Source organism: Populus alba, chromosome 3, assembly GCF_005239225.2.
Source record: "Populus alba chromosome 3, ASM523922v2, whole genome shotgun sequence".
In the NCBI taxonomy this organism is placed as follows: Eukaryota; Viridiplantae; Streptophyta; class Magnoliopsida; order Malpighiales; family Salicaceae; genus Populus; species Populus alba.
Genome location: NC_133286.1, coordinates 6,124,766 through 6,141,113, shown reverse-complemented (window position 1 = coordinate 6,141,113; position 16,348 = coordinate 6,124,766). Strand labels below are relative to the sequence as shown.

The window sequence follows — 16,348 nt, the reverse complement described above, 5'->3', positions numbered from 1 at the left end:
TCGTTCGAAGATACTTAAACAAGCTATATTTATACCATATTGTTCTTCCCTGGTTACTAACTAACTGTTATTTAAGTACTAACTTTCTGTTACTCAACTAATTCTTTAACTATTAAAACCATCTGAGTAATGATTCATTTGCACATTTATTCCAGCATATGCAGAATAGCTGCTGCTTCTGGTACTGCTAACCAGGGTTCATGACATCCTACCATCCGGACAACCTCCATTCCCTGGCGGAGCCACCATGCGCAGGTAAAGGAGACAAAAGGAGGGGAACTGAACCCACATTATCAAAGCGCCTTCAGGCGAACAACAAACAAACCCCATTTCACAAAATAAACGACCAAAGTATACGGTCACCTGGCATTATTCTTAGCCAGGCACCTACAAATGGTGGTTCTAAGAAAAAAATCACTTTCCAACTCCCTCTTTAAGATTAAGGCTTCTTTTCGTTTGTTAATGCAGTACACAGCACAATGCAAACAACACTAAACTTTAGGGTATAATGGTTTTAGTGACACCTTTTTTTTTCTGTTTTAATCAAGTATATAATAATACAATCCAGTTTACAAACATGAAAATTTCACGCATTTGTTCCCAGTGCGCTTCTCTGTAGTTTCTTCAAATGAAGTACAAGACACTACATGTTTGACATCATGCCTGAGGGACCCAAATTTAAGAAGTTGAGAATAGCTACAAGCTTATCACTAAGTAGCAACCGTATTAATTAGTCACAGTCATGAGGCGGCCAAGAAACATACAGAAACACCAAGGATCTCAATGAAAGAAGGGATATTATTGGCTGGATAGAAGTTGCTTGATTACAAGCCTAAATAGAATGATCCTCGATGTTCAATAAACTCAGGCAAAAATACATGGAAAGAACTGCTTAAATGCCAATAGATTGAAAAAAACATAACCAAAAGAATAAAACCAAGCCACTTCTCTGAGTGCGTGAAAACTACTGAAAAAGGGTTCTCGTCAAGTGTTCACGAGCTGTAGCCAATGCTTGACCTATAGTCTGCAACATTAGAAAGGGAATGTAGTGGTCATGTTAAGAAACTAAAGGGGGGAGAGTATGATTTCTACGAATAAATTAAGTTTTTAGAGAATTTTGGAGCAAGCATTATCTCATGCAGTTTTTAAAGATTGATAATTTCATTAGCAATTTTCAGTACTTCTGATTCCATAATAACATTTAAATACTCAAATTCTATGAAGAAAGTTACAGGCATGGAGAGAATCAAACCTGCTCTGATAGAGGTGCAGTAGGATCCATGCTATTTACAGCCACCTTTCCAGCAATAACATTGGCATCTGTTTCTAGGATCATGCTGCCAAGCAAGATTGAATGCACAAAATATATGTAAGAGACCTTGACTGTCATATTAACCAGATAGCATCACAAGCAAATATAAGCAGATTGCAGGAAATGAGAAAATGATCCTAAACAATACAAAATGGAGGGAAGCAAGAGATTCTAAAAATAGAAGTGCATGCCCTTATATCTTTTAACACACTAATGTAAAGGATTAGTAGGTATTAGGTAAATTGGTAAAATTAGAGGACATCCAGATTGCTGAGATTCTCTCCATTTTTCTCCCCACTTGTGAGGAGAACAAAAACATGGAAGCCAAAATGGGAAATTTTCCTCCCATTTCCCATTCTCTTCCACTTTCTCTTCCCTTTCCAAATAATCAAAAAATTTCAATCACCTCAAATTTTCATTCCCCTCACTTTCTCCTCTCCTAAACACATTTTATATGATCAAGAGGGTCCTAGGAACGGAAATTTAGTGACCCCCACCATCCAATATTAGGGCTTGAACATGCAACACTTTTTTTCAGTACAATATAAAAATCCTGGGCTTATGAGACAAAGGTTGGGAATTCATAATCAGTTCATGATTGTTTGATTTAACCAAAAGTCTCTCAGAATGGTCTTTTAAAATTGATTGGATTTGTTTGAATAAGAATGTTTTCAGTTCCTCAATTATTTTATCATTCTGCAATAATCTTCATCTATATGAATACCTACTGTCCCGCAAAGGTTGAGAAAAGGTAACAGAACCATTTCCCTACAGTTGATGTAAGCAGGAACACCAAAACAAATAGACAAAAACTATTAACTCACCTACACCATGCAAACTACCAATAACAATACAGATACATTAAAAGACAGCATGAATACAGGACTATAACTTCCAATTGATGCATCTAGAGTTCTGTAGCATATGAAGATTTCAATTTGCAGCAAGTTTATCCATCAAGGCTACAAGTAGAAAACTGCATTTCAATTAACATTCTTAGTTGAGTACATTTACCCATATTGCATAGCAAGTCAATCCAATTCCCAAACAAAACAAAAATTGCATAACAAACATACCCAGTACCAAGATCAAAGTAAACATAAAAAAGCGGTTGACAGAAAGTATTAGTTGCATACCCTCTTTCAACAATCTCATCAAGGCATAGGAAAATGAGATCTAAGTTCTCAAGTGCCTCCCTTTTGTCAACATTGCTCCTAAATTGAGGACAGGGAAATGTTAATTTCACAAGAACAAAATCACACAATCATTAAATCAAATCAAGAAACAGAATACCTTAATAGGAGAGAGACTGAATCAAAGAAACCCTGAAGAACAGCAGCTAAGATGAGTTCATTCTCATCCTCACCCCCAGTCACATAGAAATGGAGATCCTGAACAAATTTGTAGATGACAATGTTGCTGTCAAACATTGTAATCTCCGCTGCATACAACAACACATCAGGAATGCATGTGACATTGTATCTCATAACTTCCACGCTCAATTGAACAGAATTAAAGGCTCATAATTAACTTTTCTATTTTAAGTTTCACTGGGACACATTTCCAAAACAACATGCCAGAAGCCAAGCCTGAGAAGATTAGATGACAATGCAGACATAAAGAACCCTATCAGTCCTAATACATAATCTGGAAATTTTTTAAATGTCAAGAACCCCAATAAACAAACTTCAAAGTAAGTTGTAAGAGTATGAACTCTTACTAAGGATCATCAACTAACTAGTAAGAGCAGACTATTAAAGATAAAAAGGATGGATTGCAAAATGAGAACAAGACAAAGAAGAAATTTAATCTCATTCAAAGCCGCCCTCACAACTAAGACGAAACCAATATTTTCCACATGCAGAAAATTCAGCCAATTAACCAACACCCTTCATCTCCAAATGATTCTTCAAAATAACTTTTGGAAAACATATATAATGATTTTTATGGTGTGAGAAAAGTATGTGTTTGCTCATGCAGTTGGGGCCATGTAGAGCGGCAACTACTTTTCAATTCAACTAAAGAGGATTTTGAGCTGTAGCACATTGTGCAAGATCTTGTCTCTCAAGAGTAAGAAGGGTCATAGTAAGCTCATATAACTAAAGACGCTCATATATTATTGAACACAGATCAGTATCTGTATTTGCATTTCTCATGATAAACAAGCATTGTGATTTGTCCTCATAAGAAAAGGCACCCAAGAAACTATTTTTGGAGTCAAAACTACCCAATCATCGTAAATGCATGCCATTAAACAAGAATGATTATCAACAAACAATAAAGCTTCATAATTCCTCAAACTTTGCTTTTCAAATAGCTTAACAAATTTATGCTAACCTTCCGTACGAGCATTTGATTTCATAGTCTTTGCGAAAAGAGATTTTTCAAAAGCTAACTTTGCAGTATTTGTTGGCCAATCATCCGAATAGTATTTGACCGCAACTCGCTTCCCTTCTGAGTCTAGCAGAAGAATGTTTTTCACCACAGGGAAGGAATCCTATCCAAAAATAAAATAAAAACAAATTAGTCAAAACAACATTATTTCCAGAATCCAGATTTTCCTTCACTTTCTAAGCAACCAAAATGATATTTCAAAATCAAATCAAATTCCACACGTAACTAACACCACACCAGATCTCAGAAAAATTCAGAACCTCGACACTCCGTTTTTACTAACAAATCGAAGCGATCATTTAGCGCCTCCAATTCCTAGCAACCAACCAGAGCGTAACTGAATCCAAAGTCACCCATTGGATTCAGCAAACGGAGAAAACGATTCGATTGTGTGATTAGAGGCTAACGATTTAGATAATTAGATGCGTAATTAAGATGACAAGAGTAAGAGATCAAGGCAGATTGGAACAAATTCGATGCGGATACTACAAAACGACAGCAGAAATGGGATGTCAATAGCAAAAACGACAGCAGATCAATCATCAATTTACCATTTTTGCAGATCGCGAGAGGTGGAGATCCGAGAGAGAAAGAGACTGTAAGTTAAGAAGAGAATTAACAAAAGCGCAACTGTTTATGGAGGGATCCTGTGGGGGGTGGTATAGGGTAAATTAGGCATTCAAACTCTTATAATTGTCTATCTTCAGTTATGTTTTTTACCAAACCTTGATAATATTATACTTCAATTGTCTGTTTTATTATCAAATGATTTTTACATCAATTTTACTAATATCTAAAATTTTTATTTTGTTATTGACATCAATTTTTACTACAAATTTATTTTGTCAAATGTCCTTACATGAATCTTTCATCTTTCTTTCTAAGTTATGTTAATTTATGGCATTCCTAGAGTACAAAATTTTTTGTTATATTTAAGAGTGTGATTGCTATTATTTTTTAAAATGTTTTTTGTATCGAATTGAATCAAAATGATTTTTTTTTTTTTTTAAAAAATTATTTTTTAGATCAATGTATCAAAATGATTTAAAACATAAAAAAAAAAAATTTTAATAAAACAAATAGTTTTTTTAAAAACACGGGTATAACCATATTTTCAAAAACAATAATATAATAATCTTATATATATATATAAAAAAAAAAAGCATCTCTTCCCATCTTTCTTTATTTCTCCCTCCTAATCTGGTTTTATGTTGTCTTTCTTTTTAAATCTAAAATATAATCAAGTTTCCAGTAAAATAGATATATGATAGACAAGTTTTTTACAAATATATAGTAAGAAAAACGTCTTTATGTAGAATTACTATATTTTTTTAGTATGTAACAATAGTTTTTTTTTATATATATATATAAAGTTCTTATAATTTCTTTTACTACAAATTTATTTTGTCAAATGTCCTTACATGAATCTTTCATCTTTCTTTCTAAGTTATGTTAATTTATGGCATTCCTGGAGTACAAAAGTTTTTGGTATATTTGAGAATATGATTGCTGTTATTTTTTAAAGTGTTTTTTGTATTGAATTGCATCAAAATAATTTTTTTTATTTTTTAAAAAGTATTTTTGAGATCAATGTATCAAAATAATTTAAAATATAAAAAAAAATAATTTTTAATAAAAAAAATAATTTTTTTTAAAACACGAGTATAACCACATTTTAAAAAAACAATAATATAATAATCTTATAGTTCTCGGTTTTAATTCCTACATGTTGAAAAAAAAAAGTGATAAAGTTACTAAAAAAGATGAGAAAAAAAAATCATTAGATTACCAAAAAAATAAAATTATCATCATTTAAATGAGTTTATCTTAGTTTCATGAGGAGGTGGGTTAAAAATTATTAAAGAAATATATTTTTTTTAATTCTAATCATTTGAAGTTTTTATGAATATTTATTTATAGTTTTTGTTAAAAATAAATAAATGATTAAGACAACGGAATTTTGGATATATATTTTTCACAATTTAAATTATTGGCTTTCTTATAAATATATATTTTAATTATTATAAAATTAAATAAGAATAAATTTTGTAAAGTACCTCGGCACATTACTTGATTAATGCTTATTCATGCACTCCCAACACCGACTTTTCATTTGTTTCCATATAGAACTTGGGCCCTATGAGATTGCAATGTAGGGAGAACAGTAATTTTAGATGGGTTTTTGCAAATGATGTTCAAGGTGAAGTTCTGGATGGATCTCTTGGACATGTAGATGATATATCAATAGATTTGTATATATATTTTTTTGCCATGTTTAGAAATAAAGTGTAAATCAGTTATTTTAAAATTTAAAATTTTTTTATTTAAAATTAAAATTTTAAATCATTTTAATATATTAATAACAAAAATATTTTTTTTAAAAAAATATTTTTAAACAAAAAATATTTTAAATTATAATTGTTATTACAATCTCAAACATTTCACTGATATTATTCAATCTCTTGAAACGATAAAAATATTTTTATAGACGAACCTGTTTATTTTTGCGTTTTAAAAATGTTGTTGAAAAAATTTGAAAATTTTTTTTTTTTTATTAATTTTAAATTAATATGTTTTTAGTATTTTCAAATCATTTTGATATGCTGATGTCAAAAATAATTTTTTAAAAAATAAAAAAAAATATATTATTGATATGTATTTTGACATGAAAAAATTATTTAAAAAAGCAACCACAACCACACTATTAAACAAGCTTTGCAACATTCTTGTACTCCTTCTTCTTCTATATGTATGTACATATTTTTTCATCAGAGTTGGAATAACCATCATGCATCTCAGCTTTGATTCGAGTTGTTCTTTGAGGGATCATTGCTTGTGATCTTGCAGTCCTTCCTCTTTTATATGCATGCTGGGTTATCACCTAGAGGGTCAAAGTCAGGGTAATAATATAATATATCTAAACTGGTTAGAATATCATATCTAGATAATATGGATTTATCAAACCTAGATAAAGAATTTATATTTTTTTTTCTAAGTATTCATATTCTTATTTTAAAAAAATTATTATACACAAATAAAAATAAACATTATTGATCTTAGAATTTAAAACTTATTCTCTCATTTATAACAATTCCTTATTAAAAGTCATTAATTTTATTATTTGAGAGTCCTTAAACTTCACCAAAATGAATTGTTTTACAGGTGTTAGGTCTTCTACCACCAACCAACAATTCATAAACTCTAGAGGAGGGAATATTGACATGAACATATGATTATCTAATGTATTACACTCAAAAACCTCATTCATGATTATATTAGATTTTGAAACATTATCAATTTGCGTTATATGTGGGAATCTAATAAAAAACCGTTAACAATTCTCCTTAAATTGGTTTTTGACATTCTTAATCACTATTAATGACAAATAATCACAACATTTCTATAATAGAACATGTGATATATTAGACACTTTTGCCCAATCAAATCGCCAATAGCTCATCAACCAAATGCAACTTTCTACCTAGGCTATATTGGCAGTACAATGATCAAATTAAACTTTTCCACCCTCAACAACATCCTCCTTTACACCTTTAAAGCTACAGGCTACAAACAGTACCCGTAGACAATTGAATTATTCAAAGAAGTTTGGGCAAAATGAAATGTTGAGGGGTTTTCAGCCTCAATGGTCGCCAAGCCTTTTCCAGAGAGCATTTTCTTTGTCAAGAGGCTCATGCACGACACCAACTGACATCGTGGGATGGAGGCTAGCCATCGATCATGTCGTTTCATGCCAGAAACATCAAACTCCTAGAACTCTATAGACATGTTATGACCTGTTTGTTTCTGCGTTTCAAAAGCGTTTTTGAAAAAATTTAAATTTTTTTATTTTTTTTATTAACTTCAAATTAATATGTTTTTAATGTTTTCAAATAATTTTGATGTGCTGATGTTAAAAATGATTTTTAAAAAATCAAAAAACATCATTGACATGTATTTTAACACAAAAAGTTATTTGAAAAGCAACCGTAATCATATTGTTAGTGGAAAGCAGCCTGTAGAGGGGTATATGAATGAAGATGTCTACACCCTCGTCAAAATCAAGATTCTCCCCTGTTAAAATGAGTGTTGCGTACTCATATTCTCGGGGATTACATTTGTATCAAGAAAACCCTAGACAACTATGAGGGTCTTGCTAACACATACAAAACATACATATCAGCCCGGAATTGATCATATAAGATAGCTATCCTTTGTTCCTCTACTCTCATTCCTTTCTTCTTTCCTTTAGCTCCTGAAGAATACCAAGACTCCCTAGGACTTTATCTTGCATTTGGAGCTTTGGCTGGGTTATTTGGATCGACCTGCACATATCCATCGGAAGTAGTTAGAAGACAAAGCAGGTAAGGCTCTAAGTTTACCCTTACCTGCTAGTGTGACATGTTTTTCTTGGTTATATGTCATATGGTTTCTGTAATCCCACCAAGTTTAGTTAGGAGACAAAAGCAGGTAAGGCTCTCTAAGTCTCCCAGGTTTAGTTTCTGCCTCTCTGGAGTCATTATCTTCTTATTAATCAATATATTTGGTTTCTATATAAGAATATCATAAAAGGCTGATTCTACAATCATCATATAGCTGTAAGCTTTCGATATTGCAGAAAAGCCCAATGTAGACCTTGTTTCCTCGTATATATTTCCTTCTGTTGTCTTAATTATGATGCTTTTACTTGGTGACAAGTTCTTTGCATTCATGGTCTTACAAGGTTGATTGTCTACGACAGGGTGAGGCGTACAGCAGCACAAGACGAGAACTTACTTCCGTTTTCCGAAATCAAGGAAGGAGACAATTGTATGCTGGTTTGAGTATAAATTATATGAAGGTAACTCCATGAAACTCCCTTGCCACTCCTAAAAATCTTCTGCCCTTAATTTGACACCAAATGAGTCATCCTGCATTAATTTTAGTGATTTCTCAACAGCTTGCTTGAATATGCAGAACTTTGTTTATGGTGATATATAGAGTATTTAACACTTCTGAAAAAGAAATACAGAAAAACTGAGTTACGTTGTATTGTATTCCATATTCTTCCAATGAACAATAATGCTGCAGGCTGTTCCTTCTCTATCTATTGGATTTACAGCATACGACGTAATGAAGTCTTGGCTACACATCCAAACCCAATAGAGGCCTCGATTATGAGCATTTACTGCTTGAAGTGATGAACTTTTCTTCTCTAGTTGATATAGCAAGAGTTCGATGGCCAACCCCTGCTATCCCAATTGCTGTTTTGACCATTGTCCCATAGTAGCGTTGGTGAACTGAAGATTTTACAACAAAGATCGCACCGGGCTGTCAGATAACAAGTATTTTGCTCATAGTTGCTTGCAAGTTGCTGTTTAGCATATGATTATGGATTTGTAACCCTCTATCCTTCTGATTGATTGTGATTTTTTTTTCCGAATGCAACTGTATTTGGTTGCAAGATTGCTTTCATATGGCTACGTGTTCCCCAGACAAGTAAATCATCACATTAAACTACAGAGTATGGCCTATATGATCTGAATTGTTTGCTACTTGAAGTCTCTGTATTTAGATAGAGAACACATATATTACTCATCTTTCTTTGTCCTTGAAAAAATTGGCAAAACGTAAAATTCACATAAAGATTACTTGAACTAATATGAAAACGAAAAATATGTACAGAAATAAGGTGATCACTATCTCAAACATAAGCAGAAATGACCCAATCAAACTGCATGTCTCTGGAGTTCAAGGGCTATAGAAGGAAGGTCCACATTTGCATTTCCAACCTTCAGGCTCATAATTTGCATAGTTTACACTTAAATGGTGGGTGCCGGTTTTGCTGATGGCGGGCACTTGAATTGCTTCACAAGGAGTGCAGCCATGGCACTTGTGCTCACAACTTGGTGGGGTGGACCCAATTTTGGTAATGCCTTTAGCATAACCTGCTGCAGCCTCGATTATCATCCCACCCGCCACCCCATCTTTGGTTTTAATGCCCTTCAAGATTCAAATCGAACTATCCTTTTATCATCTTGTTCAATTTGGTCATAATAACTTGTTTAAACACAAAAGAAAACGAGAGAGGGATCGATCATACGTACTTTTTCGGAACCTGATTGGGGGTTTTTCGAGTCCAGTGGAACTTGTAAAGATTGAAGGCTGTGTCCTGTGACTGACCATAGCATTTAGTTAAAGTTAGTACTTACAACATCAACTATTCAAGCCATAGCATTTGCATAGAGAAAGAGAGCAAGAGAAAGAGGCTTCAACAGGATGGGAGCGAGAGAAGTTCTGAGAAAATGGTGATACAAAGTTCAAAATAAATTTAAAAAAGCAGTCAAGAGTCAAGAATCACGAGAAACAACAATCTCTTAACTCCTTATGGAAAAAAGAAACTGTGGGTTTCGATCGAGTGGGTATGTTGTATTCCTAGTTTAGCCCCCTGTGAGTCAAAAGAGAACACTTGAAAAGATGAACCACCACCCAGATGAGTCGCGTGAAGCTAAGGGCGTGTTTTAGTATATAGGACATACAGCCAGGGAGACAAAATCAGAGGACACAATCACAATTGTAAGAAACAGAACTCTTTTAGTTTCAAAGGGATCATCGGTCAGGCAACATATACCTGCTTGGTTGACAGCAACACCGTTATTGGGTGCAAAAGGCCTGCTTGCTGCAGAAACCAAACTCACTGTGTGCAGTGCTAGCACTAAACAGCAAATAGAACCTGCCTCCATAGAAGCTGTGATGATGATGGCGCCTTGATTGGAGCGAGTGTGTGAAGAGAGATAGTTTCTGGATCAGCCACACAGTAGATCTCTGGGAGAAATCAAGTGTATGGTGGGGGATTATTTAAAGGAACAGACTCACTACTCGCATTTCCCAAAAGCCAAGCCTCCAGAATTTCTTGGGTTTCTCCTGGAGGAGTCTCTTATCTTGCATTGGTACTTGGTTAGTTCGGTACAGCTTGAAGATATTGCTTCACAAGCAAGTGATTCTGGTTTTTGTCAAATAGTGAAAGTCTACACCTGTGAGTTTCCACTTCACTTCACTTGGAAAACCTTATCATTAATCTGTTTTCTCTGTCTCTCCTTCTCCTCCTTGATTTCCTTGCCTTTCAATACAAGGCAACTTGGACACCGGAATTTTTTGTTTTTTTTAATGGTTTTTATGACAATCAAAATATTTTAAATTAAATTTTAAAAAATAATTAAAAAAACCTTTATATGGAACAGACATCTTACACTTCTTTCTCTCTCAAATCTGTTTAAAATGGAGCAGTACTTTTTTGTGCGCAAGATAACAGCTCCCTTTCCTGAGGCATCTGGAAAATCTGCGAGGCACCCAATAAATCTCTGATGTACAAAAGAGGATCTGAGCTAAGCCTAGACTGCAGAGCCCTTTTAGTTGTAATCCCATAAAAGAAAGATAAGGAAAATAAATGTCCACCATAACGCAGGAGAGAAAAAGGGCACCACAGTCTGCAGGAAACCATTAATGAGTTAAATAATGGCGTACTAGGGTCAACCTTTCACAGGTTGGTGGAGGGGGGACACTCAATCCTGGCCATCCATCTGGAGATCCAGCCATGGTCGCCATTAAGAGCTTTTGCCGTCCCTCTTGCCTTGCTGCTGCTTCCTCCAGATAGGAGCATTCAATGAATAGTAGATTCCGTGGCACCCATTCCACAGCTTTCCTTGTCCACCTGCTCTCTTAACTCCTCCGCTGTTGAGTCTGTAGGAGGAGGTGGAGGTAGGCGACGGTGTAGCCACTGATTTGGCAAGTGTCTTTTAGAGAAAAGAGGTTCCTATTTGAGGAGCTTTCTTGGACTGAAAAATGTGAAGTCGAGCTGCCATGAAGCGATGAAAAATGGAAAAATTGAAAGCCGTGTTGATTAGAGTGATTTGATAACTCATTGAAGCATTGCCAGACCCCTCTCTTCCCACCTGCATATTGAAAAGAAAGACCCATGAGAGACATCCTCGTAGGCATTTCTGCCTCTCTCTCCCTCGGACAACTCTCTGTTTTCGTACCGAAATTCAACTTAAAATATATTTAATTATGTGTTTGTTTTTTAAAATATATTAAAATAATATATATATATTTTTTTATTTTTTAAAAATTATTTTTGATATTATTTTATCAAAATGATTTAAAACATATAAAAAAATTAAATTTTTTAGTTTATACCATGTTTTTTTTTAAATGATCTTTGTTAAAATCTGAGTTTTTATTTAAAAAAAACAAAATTAGCATTGTAAAAATAAAATATTTAAAAAATAATAAATTTAGAATCTTCATTGATGAAATAGCAAAATGTTTATAAAAATTATTTTAAATATTGAATTTAATAAATAAATAAATATTACCTTTACCTTATGGCATGAGACTATAACCTCTTTAATAATTTATTTTTAAATATTACGGCATAGTATTGTTTATTTTTGTGTTTTAAAAGTAATTTTTAAAAAGGTTAATTTTTTTTTTTATTTTTTGTTTTAAATTAATATTTTTTTAATTTTTAAATTATTTTAATATATTAATGTTAAAAATAATTTTTTAAAAAATAAAAAAAATAATTTTAATATATTTTCATAACTAAAACATCTAAAAAAGTAAGCTAAACAGCATCATAATATTATATATTTCCTCGGACCTATTGCGTTAATTATGGAATTCAACCGAAAAGAAGACAACTTTGAGGTACCGAAGACTACAAATTCAATGAAAGTAAGCTTCATCTCTGTAGGAAGGAGACTAACAAATACACTTTCATTGTCGGAAACATGAGAGTTTTCATACAATGTTGTCAATGAAGCTATTAAAAAAGAAACTAGAAAATATAGGACCTATTTTTTTCAGCATTGCCTATTCAAAAAAAAAAAATTATATATATATTCAAATAAATTGCATCTGTTTTTCCATCCGAAAAGCAATTATTCATAGTGATGAAGTTTGAATTTCAAATATGCTTGTAGAATAAGGTTTTTTTGGTGGTTATATTGTGGGTTGATAATTGACTATTTAAGTAACTTCTTTTTCTTTTTCTTTTTTTCATTTAGATGAAATTATTTTGATAAAAACCTTTTAATACGTACAAAAAAAAAAATCCTCATTTGAGGGATTTTAGGATCTTTTGATAATAAAAATAGTAATTTTATAGAGAAAAAAAATAGTAAATATGCTAGAGAACATTAAATTCTAAGAATAAGGTTATTCTTGTATTGAATTTATATCTTTTGAATGCAAAAACTTCAACCTCTTACTTGGATGGCTCAAGAAGTATTTATAGCCCTTAAACCTTGTTTTTCTTGGGTTGAGAGGTTGGAGATAATTTTACTAAGAAAATATTTATGAGAAACAAATATCTTTTACACATGCGTAAATAAGGAAAGAAGCAAATTGACTTAAGACATGCATCGATCCTAAGAACATCAAGTCATGTTATTAGGCTAAAAAAAGAGATGGAGCCAAAAGGGACCAGGCGCACCTCTTGGGTTCGGACCCATGAACACTACCTAGGCCTAAAGAAAGACTAGGTGTTCATCCAATACTTGGGCTCGGGCTGTGCATGAGCCCACAACAAGGTGCTATGACATGGCCAACATCTTTTAATGAGCTGGAAAAGGTGTTGGATGCTCGCTTAACACCTAGGCTTTTACCTGAGTCCACAAGGTGTTTGATATGGGTAAAAAAATAGAGCCTATGATAATTATAGGTTTTTACTAAAAGAAGTAAATCTTGATCAATTGTATAGTAATTTAAAAAAAAATCAGAATTTTCAAAAGTAATCAATTCGATAAGAAAAGTAATTAATAATTACAAAATGAATGCATAAATGGCTAAAATATATCGAAAGCTTATTTTTTAATTTTGATTTTCAAAAAGATGTTGAAATTGCAAAATGGATGCAAATACCTCAAAAAAATATTTTTAAATTTTTGATTTTTTTCAAGAAGACATTAACAAGAGAAAAGTAGCTATAAATCACAAAATTGATGTGAAAATAACCAAAATGCATTGGAAACACATTTATTTTTAATTGTTTTGCTTCTTTTTTTTTTGAATTATTAAAAAAAAGGAATCGGGGGTCAAGTTTTGGGTTATAACAAGGAGTATATGCACTTTTGTATGACTAATTGGAGAAGAAAGGATCAATCAATTGCAGTGGTTAACATTCCAAGAAATGCAGCATGCAATGAAATGTGAACTTAATCGATGATGCAATCTCCATTTACAACAAATACAACTTCCATCATTAGTGTCAACCATTCCAGGCACTTTTATTTGAACATTAGCTATTAGAGAGTGTCTCAACCTGAAATAAACTTATTGTAAGATTAAATACACTTGTCACATATGTTATATGTATTGCCACATCAATAAGTAATTTAGTTAGGACAAGTGAAGGCTTTTCAGAGATTCCTCAACCTTGTCTCTTTGTTCAATAAAATATTTATTAGATCTAAAATAGGTCATCCACACTGTAACCATTATAAAAACAACCACCAAAATATTTATATAAGAGTTCTAATTTCTCTTTAAGTTTAACTTCTGTCATTCTCTAATTGCATTATTCATCTCAATCAAATCATCATATAAAATGTCAAACTTTTGTTTTGAAGGTTCTTAAAACATCATATGCAACATATTTTTAAGGAAATATTTTTTAACCTAGTTTTGAAGTTACCAACAAAGTTATTCTTATTTAATATCATTCAATTTTATATTTATTTTAATTACTTTTAATTTGTATTGAATAAACAATATAGCTTAGAAAGCTATATTTGTTTTGTTAAAAAATATCAATAATAAAATGATGAATTATCTTGAATCTTTTTGTCTTTCAGTGAAATTTAAATTGTTATTTGTTTTTATAAAAAAGAAAAATTTATTTTTATATAATTGAATAACTCCCAGCCGTATAAAATCAAATATTTTAATTTGAATTTATCTCCTGGCTTTTCGATTTAGTTTTATTTATAATTAATAATTGTTTTTGAACAATTTTTTATGCATATAATTTTTAATTTATTTTATTAAATACATACATAAAATTTTTAATTTACAGTTATATTTGTTTATAATATTGAAAAAAATATTAACAATACTTGCAAATTTTTTTATATTAAAAATTAAAATTTGGATCTACGTTGCAGTAAGCGCGAGGAAAGTGACTTGTGAGTGTTATATTTGGAAGTCAAAAAGTTGATCCAAAAATTGTTGGTTCTGCATCGACCTTAATTAAATTATCACAAAGGTATGGAATTATGGAAACACAATAGTTAGTTAGATTATCCGAACACAACAATTAATCTAATTAAATTAAAAACCACACACATGTGTCAAGTTATTTTACTTAAGAAGGCACCACTAAGACATTAAAGCAACGTATGACGACAGAAATAAATATAAAAAAAAACTTCAAGTTTTAAAAATTATAACTAAAATTAAAAAAAGTTTTAATTTGATAAATTCTGAATATCAATATCAATAATAATAATAATAATAATAATTAAAAAAGAAACTTGAAACTAAGTTAATAGCTAAAACTAACTTAGTTAATGAAATCTAAAGTAGATCAAATTATAAAACTTAAGAAAGGAATTTGAAAATAATAATAAAAAAAATAATAATTTCTATGAGTGTTTGGAAATATGGTTGTATATGTATTACTAAAAAATTAACTTTATATTACTAAAAATTAATTTTTTTATATGTTTTGGATCGTTTTGATGCGCTGATCTCAAAAATAATTTTTTAAAAATAAAAAAAAATCATTTTGATTCATTTTAACATAAAAAAACAATTTAAAAAATAACCAAAACCACACTCGTAAACAGGCCCGACTTCAGCTGAGTATACCAGACCAAACCACTATAAAAACATACATATACAACGCGTTGATTGCTGAATTTCAGTATGATATAATAATCAAATTAAAAATTAATTATCAGTTTTTCTTACAATATTTATTTGACTCATTCATACTTTTTTGTATACTTGAAGTTGTCGATGCTTGTCCCATATCAAATAACAACTCGATGAAGAAGGTGACTGGTTAGTTTTCTATACGTTGTATGTGGAAATTAACACAAAGCATATTTAACTTGTTGGAGCCAAGATCAAATATAAATATATAGCAAACTAGATCAAAAATATTAAAAAAAAAAAGACTTTTCTATTCAGTTCTGCATTCAACAACGCTGATCATAACCAGTTTATCACCTCTTGCTTCAGCAGAGTGCTCTTAGAGAAGAAACCGAATTCACGAACTGGGTGAAGAACTTTGCTGCAAGCGTGGATGTTGCACTGCTCATCTACAACTTAAAGCCTCGAGAAAAATTATTCAGGGGAGACTCAATCAGACTTGAAATCCATGCGACCCATTTACTATCTTGATTTTTGACCTACTCTATCTCGGGTTTTAGATGTCAAAAAATTGCAAGACCAATTCTATTGGAAAGAAAATTTGATTTTTCACAATTGTTCTAGAAATAAAAAAAAGTCTCAATTCACATTTTTTTTTATTATTCTACCCTAAAATTGACCCATAATATAGAAAAAAAAAATCAGAATCCGTACAAAATAGAAAGATAAGTTCCTTTTCTTTAAAGATAAAGCCAGCTATGAAAACCTCTTTAGGAGGCAACTGGGATA

At 31.5% G+C, this 16,348-nt stretch overlaps 1 protein-coding gene and 1 long non-coding RNA gene across 2 annotated transcripts; one reads left to right on the top strand and one right to left on the bottom strand.

The window, feature by feature from the left end:
- Window positions 1-778: 778 nt before the first annotated feature.
- On the bottom strand, window positions 779-4,416 carry LOC118031023 (coatomer subunit zeta-1). The gene is made up of 6 exons (XM_035035317.2): window positions 4,258-4,416; window positions 3,650-3,809; window positions 2,606-2,753; window positions 2,449-2,526; window positions 1,253-1,337; window positions 779-1,024 (listed from the first exon to the last, which is right to left on the bottom strand). The coding sequence occupies exons 1-6, from the start codon at window positions 4,258-4,260 to the stop codon at window positions 965-967; spliced, it is 534 nt and encodes a 177-aa protein (XP_034891208.1). The 5' UTR covers window positions 4,261-4,416; the 3' UTR covers window positions 779-964.
- Window positions 4,417-7,806: 3,390 nt separating this feature from the next.
- Window positions 7,807-9,246, top strand: LOC118031022 (uncharacterized). Its single transcript, XR_012169405.1, has 3 exons — window positions 7,807-8,067; window positions 8,445-8,543; window positions 8,774-9,246. It is a non-coding gene; the product is annotated as an uncharacterized lncRNA (long non-coding RNA).
- Window positions 9,247-16,348: the final 7,102 nt, after the last annotated feature.